At 32.8% G+C, this 17,194-nt stretch overlaps 1 protein-coding gene across 1 annotated transcript in view; it reads left to right on the top strand.

Moving 5' to 3' along the window:
• Positions 1 to 3,662, top strand: part of DLGAP2 (DLG associated protein 2) — a 213,473-nt gene extending 209,811 nt beyond the window's left edge. The window contains exon 10 of the mRNA XM_074226339.1: positions 3,051 to 3,662. Coding sequence (XP_074082440.1) covers positions 3,051 to 3,269 — 219 coding nt within the window. The 3' untranslated portion in view covers positions 3,270 to 3,662. The remainder of the gene's footprint in view (positions 1 to 3,050) is intronic.
• Positions 3,663 to 17,194: the final 13,532 nt, after the last annotated feature.

The raw sequence follows: 17,194 nt of genomic DNA, 5'->3' as shown, positions 1-17,194 counted from the left end.
AAGCTTATACTTTGTTGGCTTAGCCACAAGGAGGCATCAGAGGAGTACTTTTGTGGAGATGGATGCCTATAATTCTAAAAAGAATTATAGTCCTATGGAGAAAAATGGTGGGAAGTATAATGACTAGTAAGACAATTTTGAAAACTGCCTCTGAATTAGGATCCTGTCTCAGACACTAGCTTTGCAAAACTGGAAATCACTTAACTTCTCTTTGCTTCAATTTCCTCCTCTTTAAATGGGTATAAAAATAGCACCTACCTCTCAGGTTTGTTGTAAAGATCAGATAAGTACTTTGTTGTGCAAATCTTAAAGATCTATAAAAATCTTAGCATCACTTACACATGACTGAAAAAATGAATAAGCACCACTGAGATACTTAAGATGAAAACTGAACATATATCATAAGCATGACCATTAAGATTATATATGAGTATGTAATGAATACAGAAAGCAAATTAATTAACCTATTACCTATCCTTTAAGATTGGCTTTAGACTTTGTAACTTTCCAGTTCAAATTTCATATTTTGGCATTTAAAATTTCAATTAACTTCCCTTGATCTTAGCTTCCCCAATTTTAAAATGAGGGTACTCAGTTTTGCAAAGATTTGACAGAGTTGGATAGGGATAGCCTTGGCTTTAAATTCTGTTTCTGATACATAGAACTTACATGACTTTGAGAAAGTTACTTTACCTTTCAGTGTCTCAAGCAATTCTCTAAAATTATAAGTCATACATGAATTGCTAATTTCAATTTGTGAAAAATCAGTAGGTCTCTGTACCAAAAGTTCCCCAAATCAATAAAGTAGTAGGTATGGGGGAAATGGCTAAATACAGTGGGATACAGGATATCAAAAAGTCTTAGCTAAGTTTTAAGATAGTGAAACTTAGGTATTAAAACCATGCCAAAATTCTTTAAGGCACTAAACCTGCTCAAAGACTTGAAATATCCTGCATGTATATTTTTTTAAGCTCAGATGACACAGTGTATAAAGTACCATGCCTGGAGTCAGGAAGACTCATCTTCCTGAGTTCAAATCAGGTCCCAGGCACATATTAACTGTGTGACTCTGGACAAATCACTTAACCCTATTTATCTCAGTTTCCTCATCTGTAAAATGAAAAGGAAATGGCAAACCAGTATCTCTCCAAGAAAATCCCAAATGGGATCATGAAGTCAGATGCAATTAATTAAAATGACTCAACAACAATCCTTAATGAACACTTTGGATTTGAAGAGGTGTCGATAAAAGACAATTAACAATTAAAAGAGAAATTAATGTAAAATAAGTATAAAATTTGTTAAAGTGATCAAAATATGTTTCTAATTTTTACCTTTTTTGAATGATACATGTTAAGATTCCTCTTGAAATGAAAACAGATAAACCAAATTGTTAGACCTGGGAGATGTACATTTTGGGATAGAGATTTTAAAGGTTCCCTGATCTGCAAAGTAACTTTCTAGAACTAAAATCTGGAGCCTGCAGTTGCCATGAGTATAAAATGCAAGTCTAGATCAGATTCTATTCTTGCTATATCTAAAAATGGTCTAGTTCATTACCCTGTAGCCTGTAGGCAGAGATTGATTTAATTTGTCTTTGTGTCCTAGCCCAGGGTTTGGGCTAGTATCTGACTTGAAATACATTTGTTGAATTAAATGAAATGTCTAGTTTAAAAGTTAGTATCAGGGGCACCTAGGTTGCATAGTGGATAGGGTACCAGCCCTGGAGTCAAGAATACCTGAGTTCAAATCTGGCCTCAGACACTTAATAATTACCTAGCTGTGTGACCTTGGGCAAGTCACTTAACCACATTGTCTTAAATTTTAAAAAAAACTTTAAAAAAATACCTAAAAAAAGTTAGTGTCACCCACATTTTAAGAGTTAATCATAGAAGACTAAGAAATGGATTGACATACCTTTGTGCTTAATATAGGAATTAAACTTGAGAAATCCCAAAAGATGAAGCTATTATAAGCAAATTATGCTACTCCATAGCCTTTTGTATTATACTTGAACCTCATGTCAATAGCATGAGCAAATGGAAATGTCCTAACAATTTCTGACCTCTGCAGCATCTGATGAACTCTACCAGGATACCACTGGGGAGGAACTTTTGACTGAATCAATCTTTATAGCGTGGGGAAAGTACAGGGGGATGCCCAGTGAAATGAGACCTTTGAATCTGATTTGTCCTGTCATTGGATCATAGATTTAGAGTTTAAAGAGACCTTAGGTCACCTTAGGACATTATTGAGTCCCATGGCTAGAAATGTCCTAACCCTACCCTGGAAGATACTGGTAAGCTCCTAGAGGGCAGGGACTGTCTTTTGCTACTTTTTATATCCCCACTTATATCCCCGGGCACTTATTAAATGTTTACTACTAATCTACTAATTGGCATCTACTAATCAAAATAACATATATCAATGTAACATCAGATTAATTTTGAAATCGAAGTATCTATTAATATACTAATTTGTTAGTATATTAATAGATACTTTGATTTTGATATTTTAGCTGATCCCTGGGATAAGCAGCTACCAAGGCTGGTATAAGCTATATCTAGCCCTAGGACTTGATGGCCCCACAAAACCTCCATCAATAAAACTATGATTCTATCATATCAGGTTCCATTTAACCATTCCCTGTGGTTGGTTGAGCTTCTTTGCTTAAAAAATAAAATATGATCCACTTCTGAAAAGGAAATTATGGACTCAGGGTACAAAATAAGGCAAATATTCATTGAACCTCACCAATGTGTGGATTTGTTTTACTTCACTTTACAAATTAACTACAACAGATGTGTTTTTTCTTACTCTTTTTCCCCTCAAGGGAAAGAAGAGGGAGAAAAAATAGATTTTTTGCTCAATTAAAAAATGATTTTTTTTTAAAAATTAACAGCAAAATATAAGTTGGGAAAGAATTGTCTGTAACAAATCTTATCAAAACTCTGGTTCCAAGATGGATTTTGAAAAAAAAAATGAATGTTGATATGCATATAATATTCTCTTTCACTAACTCGATTTTGACCTTTTAATCAATGTTCTAGGAAGAAAGAAAGGTTCCCCCTCCAGTACCAAAGAAGCCTCCAAAAGGGAAATTTCCCATAACAAGAGAAAAGTCTCTAGACCTACCTGACAGACAACGTCAAGAAGCCAGAAGAAGGCTCATGGCCGCCAAGAGAGCAGCCTCCTTCAGGCAGAATTCAGCTACTGAACGAGCAGACAGCATTGAGATCTACATCCCTGAGGCCCAAACCAGGCTTTAAAGACAGAATGCTGCAACATTTCCTTTTTTAAAAAACAAACAAAAAAAAAAGCTTGTACAGTTTGTCACTTAACCTGGTAATTTGTCTCATTTTCTCCACTGAATATGCCCTTGCTGTTGTGTTCTTCGTGCCATAAGCACAGTGGAATGTTTTGATTTTTTCAAAGTTTGCCGAGCTCATTGCAAGAATGACTTCCTTTTGTATTTATTGTCTGACTTACAATCAGCTACAATGGCTAGGGCTTGGTGAGACCTGACTTATCCAATATGTTCTCAGAGGACAACAAGAAACACCTCTTGAGATGGAACCCAGCTTACTTTTTTGTTATTTATATTTTTATAAAACTGTGTGATAATTAGGGATAAGAATAACAAATTATAAAATGGGTGCATCTCACCATTCACTAGAGGCATTAGCTAACCAAGTAGAAGGTGCTATAATGGCAAGTGCATGACAGAAAGACCCCATGTCTCTCACCTGCAGTTTTCTTTTCTTCAAATCCAACTAAATTATTTGCCCATGTGCACCGCCATTCTTTTCATCTTTGTTACTACAGGAAAACATCAAATTTTTCATGTCATGTCAAATTTTGGGCAATGAAAAGGGATCTATCTAGTCATTACTTCCTGAACATAGACAGGTAGCTCTCCAAAAGCCCAGGAGCCTACCCTTCTGAAACCATTAAAAATATCTGGCAAGATTGTTTTTCAAGGAACAAAACCACCAACTTCCCAAAGCTTAGTTTTATTTTTATGCAAGAAGACTAACAAACAATGGGTGAAAAGAAAGTAGTAGCCTTAAAGCATCTCTTCCATAACAAAGTATAAGAACAGTTATACTTATTCCTAGGAAATAGTTATTGTCATTTCAGTTCTTTTCATGGGTTTGTTTTTATCATTCACATTTTACTTTTAATTTCACTGATACTACTTGTGATAAGTCATATTCTCAAACTGCTGTATCAGTTAAATTTCTAGGGTATCCTTGAAAAAAAAAGTTTGCTTGTTTAAAATGCCAGTTGTGATGTTGTAACCAGTTTAAGAAGTTTGAATGTGAGTGGTAAGTATATCTCAGTTTAAATGGTAAAGGTGAAATATAGCTTACATTTGAATTTTTTTTTCAGAACTTTTTTTCCTATGCAGTATCAGCTAAGGCAAGTACCTTGCTTATAAAGACATTTTAAAAATTGATTCAAGAATTAAGGGATTTCCAGCTCTGGAATTTAAAAAGCATTACCATGTTTTCATGATACTGATTAACACAAGCAAAAACAGGAGACAGTTTAGTCAAGTAGCTTTCAATCCTGACAAGTTTAGATACAATATTCTTTATTCCAACTTCCCACTGGAAATGAGGACTCAACCTATAGACTTCTCTCTCCAAAGGAAGATTCAATAAAATATATCTAATGGAGCCCAATCTCCATATGAATTAAGTCAAAATAAAGGAGACTTTATTCCAGTTTCCCACTGGAAAATGAGTGTCCTAATTCATAAACCCACTCCCAAAGTTGAAGACCCAATAAGGTGGATCTAATAGATCCCAGTTTCCTATGACTTTGGATGACTACTCCATGTTAAAGCAGGATGGCAACATACAAAAGATATTTTGGACAACTACCATGTTTTCTGTTTACCTGCTTTAATAAATACCATGTACTTAGCCATATGCAGAACAGCTTCTCAATTATACTCTAGCACTTTGTTATTGTGGATTTTTTTCTCCACCTTGATTAGCACTTTAAATAAGTACTCAGCTCACTCTGCAGCTTGCCACATTATTACAAGCATTAAGTAGCAAAGGTTGCATAGTTAATAAAAATTTGGACATTGGTTAACAATAAAGTTTTCCTTTGTTCTTTTTGGCTTTTTTTCTTTTTTGTTCCAAATATGTTCCACCCAGCATGAGGTCCATTTGGAGCACAGTTGATATTAAAGCATGTTTAGCTTAAAAGTTTGAATTTTTAAAGCTGAGTAGTTAAGGATTTCCTGTAAGGCCAAAACTCTGTAAATTGAGCCTCATACCTGGTATATATTTTACCAAACAGCCTTAAACAATATTTGGAAGCAAAAACCAAGACGAATGTATATCCTTTAAAATAATGCAAAAAATCCCTTAAATATTCTTCTATTAATGAATATTCTATCCCCAGAGTGTTCAAAGCATTTTCTTCATAAAGAAAGAGCTGAATCCTGGGTAGTGTAAAATACTGATGCTGCTTCCTATACTTATTGTACTATATTAAATGCAAATGTATTTGCAAGTCTTGGCATTTTATTCTTTTAAAATGGTATTATTTAAAGTTGAGCTGCTATTTAGAAATAATCCACAGAGAAGCAAAGCCAGTGTATTTCCTAGGTAGGGGAAAAGTAAAACAGACTTGCACGCACACATACAGACCTATTTATAATTACTGGCAGCTGATATATTTTATCTAATTTCCTTGAATACATACAAAATATATAAAGGGAAAATATAAAAATTAGGTCATAACCTTTAAACTTAGATTCCAGAAGAAAGTACAATCCTGGCTTAAATGAAGTTATTCATCAAATGTGGGTTCTTTTTTGGTATTCAGTGTCTTCATTCTTTGATTTCCACCATATTTCCCTATCCCTCCAAAAAAAGATGGTATATAATATAAATAGATAATATATATACATATATATATATATATATATATATATATATATATATATATAGTCAAACCATCCTGTGGATGAACAAATAAAGCCCCACTAAATTTTACAATGGTTGTTGACTGATATGTTAAGTATGCCTCTTTGGAGATGTACAATTCCCTCTTTAGTACACCTATGTTCCAAAGAAGATTATTTGAAAGCGAATGACTGCTATAAGATGATAAATTTTACCTGTTCGTGATCCACATCCAAGTGCAATATACTCAACTTGTCATACAGGTGATATTCTATCAACAAAAACAGAAAAGAAGCCATGTTCATTTATGTGTTGTTCATTTCACCAATTAAAGAGAAATAAAGCAATCTTTATAGTACTTGTGTTATAAGTCAATCAAGCCAACTTATTTCAATCACTTCTAATAAATAATAACCACAATTACCACAATAAGTCTGTCACATAGTTTAATTCACCTCATCTACAGTATACTTTTAATTTAAAAAAATATATAGAATTGAGACTCTAAAAGCATGGGTTGAAATAAAGGATATAAAATGTTCTATGAACATGATAGTGGAAGAGAACATAATGCTCTCCAAATCTAGATAGACATACATATATGTGCATATACATATCATAAAGATGTCATTGATCATTGAAAAACTAATATTACTTTGGGAATCATATTGTTAAAAAAGCAACAAACCAGTTGATCTGCTGTAAAACTTCAATTCATATATAAAAACTCAACAATGTAAAAGGTCTTAGTTAAGTGTAAAGACTAAGAAAAAATAATAAACAGGAATCAAAGTGGATGTTTAACCCAGAATTTTTTAAAAAATATTTGCAGCCATTTAAAATAGACTGTTTTCAATGCAATGATTTCTTCTTTGCATTTATTTCCTCCCTCCCTAACTCCATTACATGAAATTGTTATCAATTAAGAGTGTTACCATATTTTTTTTTTCCCTCTGCAGATTTCCCAGGAACTCTAGATAGCATATAAAGAACGGGACTATTATACTATTTGATATGAAAATATAACATTTTAACTTAAAGTTAAAATTTTGTCAACGTTTTCAAGTTTGGATCTGTTGAAGAGTTATTTAATAAGCTTAAAGTACATTTTAAGTGACTTAATTTTTAAAATCTGTTCCCCAAATCAGCATGATCTACTGTTAACTTTGGCATCTTTTCTTTTACTATTGGCATTGAAAAATCAACATTCCACCTCATTGGATGGATAAAATTTATCATTAGAGAACTATGTATTTTATTTTATGTGCACAGATACGTGTACTTTCAACTCCTTCTTTTGATATAACTATGTGTATATGTGTGTGTGTGTGTGTGTGTGTATACATATGTGTGTGTTTTTCCATTTTTCTGTCTTGACTTTTTCCCTTTTCTATAATTCCTCCAAGGGCAGAATTCAATATTAATTATGAATTTGGGCATCCCTGTAATTCTCATTAAGTTTCTCTATTGTCTTGTTTTCATATGGCATCTCCATGATGAATATACTGGAAAAAAATAACATTGACCAAAATTTAAGACAAACAATTGGCTTTCATTATTCATGAGATTCATCTAGTCCAGTCAAACTCTTGAGACTGGGAATGTCATCTAGTTTTCTTTGCCTGCTAATAGAGATTCTAATAAATCTAGATGAGGCTAAGAAATATTTCGGAGGGGCCTTGAAAGAACACATAGGTTGTGGGGACATCCCAAAGATTTGGGTAATTATTCAGGAGAACTAAGTATACATTATTCAGCTATTTTCTGGGACCAACCAACCCCCCCCCCCAAATAGTTAAAAGAATATGTTTGTAAGGCCTAAAATGGAATTTGACAATATTGATTTTCCAAAACCATCCATGGCCTCCTTCCAAATAATGATAGTTAAAAGCACCTTCTTCATCTCACACCAGGAATCCTGGAGTTAGGAAAAGATGAAGAATAGGAGGGAGGACTTTAGAATTAATATTCATTAATAGGCATTATCTGATACTGGACTGAATGCAGCAGGTAGGTTCTTGCATTGGGCTCCTCATGATACTTCCAAAAAGTGAAATATATTTAAAGAAACATAGATGGCATAGTGAAGTCTGGAAGATCATGTTCAAATACTGCCTCAGAGACTTTCCAGCTGTGTAACCCTAAGCAAATCACTTAATTTCCCTATACCTCAGTTTCTTCTTCTATGAAATGAGAGGGTTGGATTCAATGCCCTCTAAGATCCCTTCCTGCTCTAATTCTATGATCAGTTAAATCATTGTTCTTCTGGAGTCAAGACTGGTCATTGCATCACTCTAAATAATGATGTCTTTTTTTAATACATGCATGTATTATTTATAAAAAATATTTGTCTACATGTCTAAATTGTATTCATTTCACAACTTAACCTGCTCCCACCAAATCTTTTTGCTTTCTTTTACAATAAATTAAATACATCAGGTGTTTAAGAAATGAAGAAGTTAGAGTCAGTTATTGATTGAAAACAAGCCAGATAATTACTGGAGAAATTGTGTCGATATTTTTTAAATTTTGGTTTAAGTTTCTATCCTCTATTTTGTTTACATTAATTTTTAAGTTAAATCTCATGTGACTAGATAACTGGGCCAAGAGATATATAGTCAATTGCTCTTTTATTGTTTATAGTCACAATAAGTTACAGGTATTAAGATGTTACTTTTGTGAATCCAGTTTGAAAGAATCTTCACACAAAGGGGTGCCAGAATACTTTGAAAACTGATAAAAAAAAATACTTTGTGCCTATCACTTAGGCAATATAATTTTTAGTGTTTCATTAACCACTAATCATTGTGCAAAGTCAGGTTAGGATGCATTGTGTTTTCTCATCTGTAAAGTTGGAATAATAATAATAATACCTATCTCTTGTCTAGCTCACAAATATATTGTGAGGATTGTCAAAATAATGTCAACAAAGTACTTTAAGTTTCCAAGAAGCAAGTGATAAAAATATAACGTATTATTATTATTATTATTATTATTATTATATTATTTACCAAATTCTAGAGACATGAATATTAGGGAGAATCATTAACAATGTTTTTATTCTTTAATGGTCTACAATACTCATGATGTGAAGTTACATTTTTCCAACAGGTTTAGATACCTGAAAATGACCAGAGTGTGTGATGTCTCAAAAGAGAACAAGAAGTATTGGTATAATACACTAAGATTGACCCCATGTCCTGGTTTGAAATGTTCCCTTGGCATTTCAACTTGCAAAGAGCTCACAAAATAACTTCTCAGTGGGTTCAGAAGTGAGAAGATAACTCAAGGAAAATGAATGTTTCCCCTGTGCCTTTGGCTCCTATGTTTCTAAAGTGTTTCCATGAATATGGGCTGGTCACTAGCCCAAATTAGACTTCATCCTGATAATATTTTGTCAGTCTCTTAAATTTATACATTTCCATGATGAATGCAAGTAAATACTTGAAGAATGAAAGAAAACTGATGTCAGAAAATAGACAACCAAGCCTGTGTGGTGTGTCTTAAATATAGTTAGACATAATTATCAAGATTGCCTTGGTGTTTCTGACAACAGTTTTGGAGGAATGTTCCTATCCAATTCTAGTTTGTAGAAATTCTTAATTTTATGACTCAGAGAATCCAGTCCATGGCAACACTCCAAGAAACAACCACCTTGTCATGCAAGTGGTCACTTAGAAATGTCTATAATTTATATGACTTGCTGTCCTGGACCTTCTATTTGTATCCAGCTTTAATAAAAATTACATACAATTTCAATGAAAACATTTAATTGATGACATTCTCTGCAAAGGAAGTGTTATCAACATACTAGGAAATACTTTTAAGAAATATTTTGTATCTATACAAAAAAAAAGGAATACAGAGGTTTACCTCCCTACTTTCTTATATTTTATGTGACTCTTCATCATTGGTGCTGAATCTGAACCTGAAAAGATTTGTGAGTCAAATCTTTCATATACTTAATGAACAAGAGGAGTTAATGAACAGTTATTGCAAAGTTTCTTGAAGTATGAATTTATCCTTCTCACGGAGACCATAATCACCACAAAGCATAATGGTTCATGTCTACTGAAACACACCTGGGGAAAACATAAGCGTTCCTTGTAATTACCTACAGATGCCACCTGCTCATGCTTTAATTTATCTCCATTGTTTTAGTAATATGATCATATCACTTTTAAAGGGCTCAGCATGTATGTATCTTTCACTCCACTGTATTAACAAGGTTCCCTTGCAAATAATGCAACCTAGATGACTTTGGAACTCTCCTTTCCAAAATATAAGCCACTCTTCCCTGTACACATTCTTCCTGTACAGAGGCTGAATTCATGCATTCATCGTCCATTACTCCATGCCAAAATACTCAAAGGTGGCCAAAGGACTAAATTAAATGCCTCCTATAGAATTTCCAGGAATGTTAGAACCAGGAAACTAGCTGTTTAGTTAAAGTTTTAAAAAAAAGTATATAAATATATATATATAAATATATTCATATGAAATCATATCAACAATGAGGATGAACTGAGTGCCAAATAGCCAACATCTGTACAAAGTCACATGCCACTAGAGTTAACTATTTTATGTAATTCTCTTTCACATGCTTTTCAGATTCTTTTGATAAATTCTCTTTAGTAGCATGCAGGATACCTACTCTGAATGTACAGTATGCTCTTCCATTACTACCACACCTTTGTGCTCCTGGGTAATAATTTCATTACCAGAATGTTGGCCATTCCTTTAAAACATTGAAGAATTGCTTTATTCGAGTTGTTCTTTTTCCATGATCCTTTGTTCACTCTGAGCTGATTGTAAGGAAAATGTGCTTCACTATTTTGCTCCAGAACTCTTTTATGAAGCTGCTCTTTCAATTGATTTCTGTATTGCTTATGTTCATCTCCTGTAAATAATTCTGCAATTAAATTTTTTGAGAAAAGTAGAGTTTTCTGGTTATTGAGTTGAACATTAATATGCTGCTTTAAACTCAGGAAAAGTCTGCCAGTAAATAAGGCAAGTACCTCTGTTTTGTTTTTGTGTGTATGAGTGGGAACTCTCCATAGAGACCAATGACAACTCATCTACAAGGTATAATATTTGCTGACTATAGCTCATTTATATTAAGTAATATATATACATGATCACACAACTAATAAGTATCAAAAACATGAGTTAAATCTGGGTCTTCTTGACTCCAATTTGAGTCCTCTACTAACCATGCCATGTTGCCTCTCATAGAAAAATATAAATCCTAACATTCAGGTTTTCTCATTAAAAGATCCTACATCTCACTATTTGTATTTCAAAGAAAAAAGAAAGGAATTTTCCCTTGAATAAATCATTTCACCTCAGTTCTTTCATATTAAAAAAAAATGAAAAGTTTGGATGATAGGATTGCAGACTAACTCCAAACAGGTCCTCAGAGAGTATTTGTTCCAAACTTCTCATTTTACAAATGAGAAACTGAAAACTAGAGAGGTTAAATGTGATCCTACTAAAGATTATTCAAATGGCAAGTGACAGAGTTGGGATTTGAACCAAGGTCCTGTGACTCTAAATTCAGAGCTTTCCACTAAATTAGGCAACATCTTAATTTCTTTCCAGTCCTAAAAATTTTCATGTTACTAGGTCTATGACTATAAGGAATCAAGATCTCAACTGGTGTTTACAATGTAAATGAAATAGAAATTTGATTACATTTTTAGTCATGAAATAGTATCCCCTAATTAATAGCCATTTTATAAATATATGAATGGAAGGCTTCTAATCATATCTTTTATACTTGTCAGAAGCATGAGCTAGGGCCTTTTGGAAAGTTTACTTGGCTTTAGTTTTACACAGATTACTATAATTCTGATATTTCATGTATTTTTTTGCTCCCTTTCCTCTTGCACTTTCACTGACCTCAATGATATATTTTGTAGGTAGGAGTAGTGGCATGCTAATAGAAAGAACAGTTAAGAAAATTTATGAGGTGATCTTTTTTCCCATCATTTTCCTTTAGTCAGACATCTCCAATTATTTGTGTTTATTTTTAAATGATATTAAAGTATTCATATTCATACTAGTACCATATTTTGGGAAGATCATTGAAAAGCAGAAGTATGTCCAAAGAATGGCAACCAGGTTGGTGTAGAGCTTTAATATCTCAGAAATTCATGATTTGTGGGAACTGGCTGAAAAAACAGGGAAAGTTCTTAAATCAAAGAAAAACCTGGTGGCAGAGGGGAATGATAAGTCTTCAAAGAATTTGTAGGACAAAGAGTTGAATTTCTTTTTTCCATCAATGAGTGGAAGCTTCTAAGAGGCAAGTTTGGCTTGATATGAAAAACCTTTCTTACATTTATAGTTATGTAAAAAATAGATTGTTATACCAGGAAGGACTTCATCCTCACTGGTAATCATCAAGCAAAAGCTGGGTAACCACTTATCTATCAGGTATGATGTTGTGGGAATTCTTGTTGTTGAAGTCTGAGTTAAACTAGATGGATTGGATTAAAATGGACTGGATGACTTTCCTTCCAAAGAGAATCATGAATATCTCATCAATTTACTAGTGACACTGGGACCAGGATTGTGTAAGTTATCTACCAAAAGAAATGGCAACCTCTCCTTGAGTCATGTAGCTCTTTTTATTCTCCACATGTTTAGAGAAGCTCACCCTGATGTCAGAGATATCTCACAATATAGTAATATATCAGTTAAATTCTACTAGTACCTACTAAGCTTCTACTTTACAAAAAACACTGTGAGACACAGGAGGATACATATGCTCTCAAATTCCAATCATCCACTTTCATCTTGCATGACTCTCTCTCTCTCTCTCTCTCTCTCTCTCTCTCTCTCTCTCTCTCTATATATATATATATATATATATATATATATATATATATATATATATTATATATACATATATAATATATATATATGAACTACCATAAATACTCCCTCTATTTCTTTTAACATTTCATGAGTATATTTTTTAAAAAGTCCCATGGGTAATAGGCTGATTGTCCATCTCTAATTTTTTCATTAGGATCAAATCACTTTACTTTCTTTTCCAATCATACATTTCATGAATAATATGCTTTGTATCATTTCTTTCGCACAAATCTTCAGAGGCAGAATCAGTTCTTTCTATTTCTGAATAATTTCTGATTAATAATAATCATCCTTTAAAGAGCATTTTAAGCTTTGTAAAGGATTTTACATATACTTTCTGATTTGATAGAAAAATCTTATGAAGGATATTCTATTATTATCTTCATTTTGCAGATATAGAAATTGAGGGTGAAGTCATCTGCCCAGGATTATGCCTCCAGAAAATATTCAAGGCAGAATTTAAATATAGATCTTCCTGTTTCCCAAAAAAAATTATATTCACAGCATCACATAGCTGCCTTATCAATTTGCCTTTGCTAAGGTATTCTACTGTGTATATTCATACACATGCCTTACCTCTTCAAAGGGTCCTGTTCTTTCATCTTTGGAATATAAATATAACCTCAAAAGTAGAGGTGTATAACAAAAATTAGTCCTTTTACTGAGGATCAATGACTGCTTTATTTTGACATTGCCAGCATTGTATGTCAGGCCCTCATCACTTCCTCACTTGAACTATTGTAGTATCCTGCTAGTTTGTTTCCCCATCTCGTCGCTCTCCCTGCTCCACTCCATCTTCCTTTTAGCTGTCAAATTAATCTTTCTAAAATACAGAAGCTGAATATATCCTGCCCCATCAACAGAGTCAAACAATTTCAATGGCTTCCTATTACCTCCAGTATCAATTATAAAATGGCTTTTTAAATGCTTCATTACTTGGTCCATTTCTAACTTTCCATTCTTTTTTCTCTTTGACTTTCTTTTTAATCGATTTTTAACATTTTTTTTAAATTTTGAATTCCAAATTCTTTTCCTTTTGCCTTTCTGCTGCCCATTGAGAAGGCAAGCAATATTATATTAGATATGTGAAGTCATGAAAATAATACCTCCAAATCAATCATGTTATACCAAAAAAGCAAGAAAATTAAAAAAAGTAAAAAAACCATGCTTCAATCTGCACTCAGAGTTCATCACATCTCTCTCTCTGGAGGTGGATGGCATTTTTCAGTAAGGGTTCTTTGGAACTGATTTGATTTGTTGTTTTAATGAGAGTGGCTAAGTCTTTCTCAGTTGATCATCATCATAATATTGCTGTTACAGTATGCAGTCTTCTCCTGGTTCTGTTTACTTTGCTTTACAACAGTCCATATATCTTCATATAGTATGAAACTATATGCCTCATCATTTCTTAAAGAACAACAGAATTCTACCACAGTCATATACCACAACTTGTTCAGCCATTGGTATTCCCTCACTTTCTAATTCTTTGTCACGAGGAAAAGATGGTTACAAATATTTTTGATCTTATAGATTATTTTTCCCTTTTTTTTTTGATCTTCTTGGGATACAGACCTAATTATTGCTGGGTCAAAAGGCCTGAACTGTCTGAGTCCTTTTGGATATAGTTACATATTGTCCTCCAGAATGCTTGGACCAATTTACAACCCCACCAACAATGCATTTTTTTCACATCCCCTGCAACATTGTATCATGTTTTTGTGTCACATTAGTCAATCTGATAGGTACCTCAAAGTTGTTTTATTTTTAATTTTTCTAAACAATAGTAATATAACACATCTTTCATGTCAGTATTGATGATTTGATTGTGTCTTCTGAAAACTGTCAGTTCATATCCTTTGATCAATTATCAATTGGGGAATGCCTCACCTTTTAAATGTTGCTCAGTTCTTTATGTATTTGAGAAATGAAGTTTGTTGTACAAAGATTTGCCATAAATTTTTTCCAGTTTCCTTTCTTTCTAATTATAGTAGTTCCACAAAACCTTTTTAATTCATGTAATCAAAATTATTCATATTATTTCTCATGATCCTTTGTCTCATTTGATCATAAACTCTTCCTTTCTCCATACATCTGATAGGTATATTTTTCATGTTCTTCTAATTTACATATAATATCACTTTTATTATCTAAATAATTCATTCATTTTAATTTTATTTTAGTATACAGTGTGAGATAATGATCTATGCCTGGTTTCTGCCAAACTGTTTTCAAGTTTTCACAGCATTTTTTTCAAATAATGAGTACTTGCCCCCAAAACTTGGATCTTTGTGTTTATCAAATGCTAAATTACTATGGTCATTTACTACTGGGCATCTTATATAACCAATCTACTCTGCTCTGTTTCTTGTATTGTTTTGATAATCACCACTTTGTAATATAGTTTGAAATCTGATATTGCTCCACCACTTCCTTTCACCTTTTTTATTGATTTCCTTGATATTCTTGACTTTTTGTTCTTCCAGATGTTACATTATTTTTATCTAGCTCAATAAAATAATAAATTGGTAGTTTGATTGGTATGGCATGGAATAAATTAATTTAGGTAGAATTGTCATTTTTATTCTATTGGTTTTATTCTGTTCTATTTATTCTATACTCATAAGCAGTTAATATTTCATTCAAGTCTTCTTACATTTTACTCCCCCCTCCACGTACTATAAGATCCACTGATATTGGTCTTATTACTGTTCCTCCAACATGATATGCCATCTCTCAACCCAGAACATTTTTCATGACTGTCCCCCACTTCCTTCACATCTCAGCTAAAGTATTACTTTCTGCTTTCCTGGTTCTTCTTAATTTGTGCCTTCCCTCTGAGAGGACTCCCAATTTATACTGCCTTTATCTTCTTTGTACCTAGTTATTTGCATGATTCCTTCCCTATTAGACTGTGAGTTCCTTGAGAACAAGAAGTGGGGGTTTTTCCTTGTATCTCTCAGTGTTTAGTAAAGTAGGTGTTTAATAAATGCCAGTGAGCCATAACTATGAAAGAAAATTTGGAAGGCTTTAACTTTCTGATTGCCCCTCACTGTTGTCAATAGTTATAACCCCATTTATGAAAAACACATATAATAAAGATCATTTTCTCATAAAGATCATGTTCCTATGAGTTGTTTCTAGATTTTGTTCTGCTAGAATGATTCATCATACAATAAAAACAACTATTTCTTTTTTTTCAGTGCTTTCAATGGAAGACAAGTCTTCCTTCCAATGGCTTAGAGTTTTAAAAAAATTAATAAATAAAATCTGAATTATGATGTAATAAGTTTTAATACTTATTACAAACAATAATAAAAATGAGTGTTTTTCAAATAAGTTCTGTAAGGTAAAATGTAACATTTCAGAATTATTCTTTTGGGAACACATAGTAAAATCACATTACAATAAATATACATATATATGCAAACCTTTAAATCCTAACACCACTGTTTATGCAGTCTTTCCTGATCCATTAGCTACTGCTACCTTACTACTAAAAATGACTAAATATGTATGTATGTATGTATATATATATATATATATATATATATATATATATATATATAAGGTCATGTATGCATGTGTATATGTATGTGTTAGAATAAGAAGGAAGCATCCTAAAATGGATAGAAAGTCAGCCTCAGAACCAAGAAGACCTGGGTTTAAGTTTCAACCCTAATGCATATTGGCCTGCAACCCTGAGCAAGTCACTAAATCCCCAGTACTCTTAATAAGAATACAAAAGGATACAAATTCCAAGGGAGGTGTTCCCCTTCATTGATAGTTTTATCATCCAGAGAATTCTCTATAACTATAAAATCACAGGCTATACATTGCATGCAATATATACAAATACAATACAATATATCCTATTTCTTTCAATAGAATGAATAGAATATGAGCTTCTTGAGGACCAGAACTGTTTCATTTTTGTGTTCTCAAAAGTTGACAAATGGTAGGCACTTAATTAATCCTTACTGATTGGTTGATTTTCCTATTTTCCTAAAAGGCTCAAGGTCTTTCTTCAACTTTAAAATGTTTATGACTTTATCAGGGAAGGCATTATCTCTGACAATATAAATCATAACCCTTCTACATATCAATAGATTATCTTCATGAGCTGCTATAGTCAAAATAATCCATCACATGTCGACCATTCTATTAATAAATGTCTCTCCACTTATAGTTAATCTGATCCTCTGATGATAGACTCACAGTAGACCACTAAGACTGTATAGCTTATATTTTGAAGAGCTTGTCCAGGACCTAGAAACAAAGTTATCATGTGTTAGGCTAGCCATGTTAACACTGACATTTATTCACAAGATGTATCTATGACCCCTGATCTTTCAGAATCATACAACAGTTTAATACAATAGTTTGATTCT

Source organism: Macrotis lagotis, chromosome 1 (assembly GCF_037893015.1).
Source record: "Macrotis lagotis isolate mMagLag1 chromosome 1, bilby.v1.9.chrom.fasta, whole genome shotgun sequence".
NCBI classification, from domain to species: Eukaryota; Metazoa; Chordata; class Mammalia; order Peramelemorphia; family Peramelidae; genus Macrotis; species Macrotis lagotis.
Note: the sequence above shows the minus strand (reverse complement) of the source record. Positions and strands in the feature narration are given on the sequence as shown.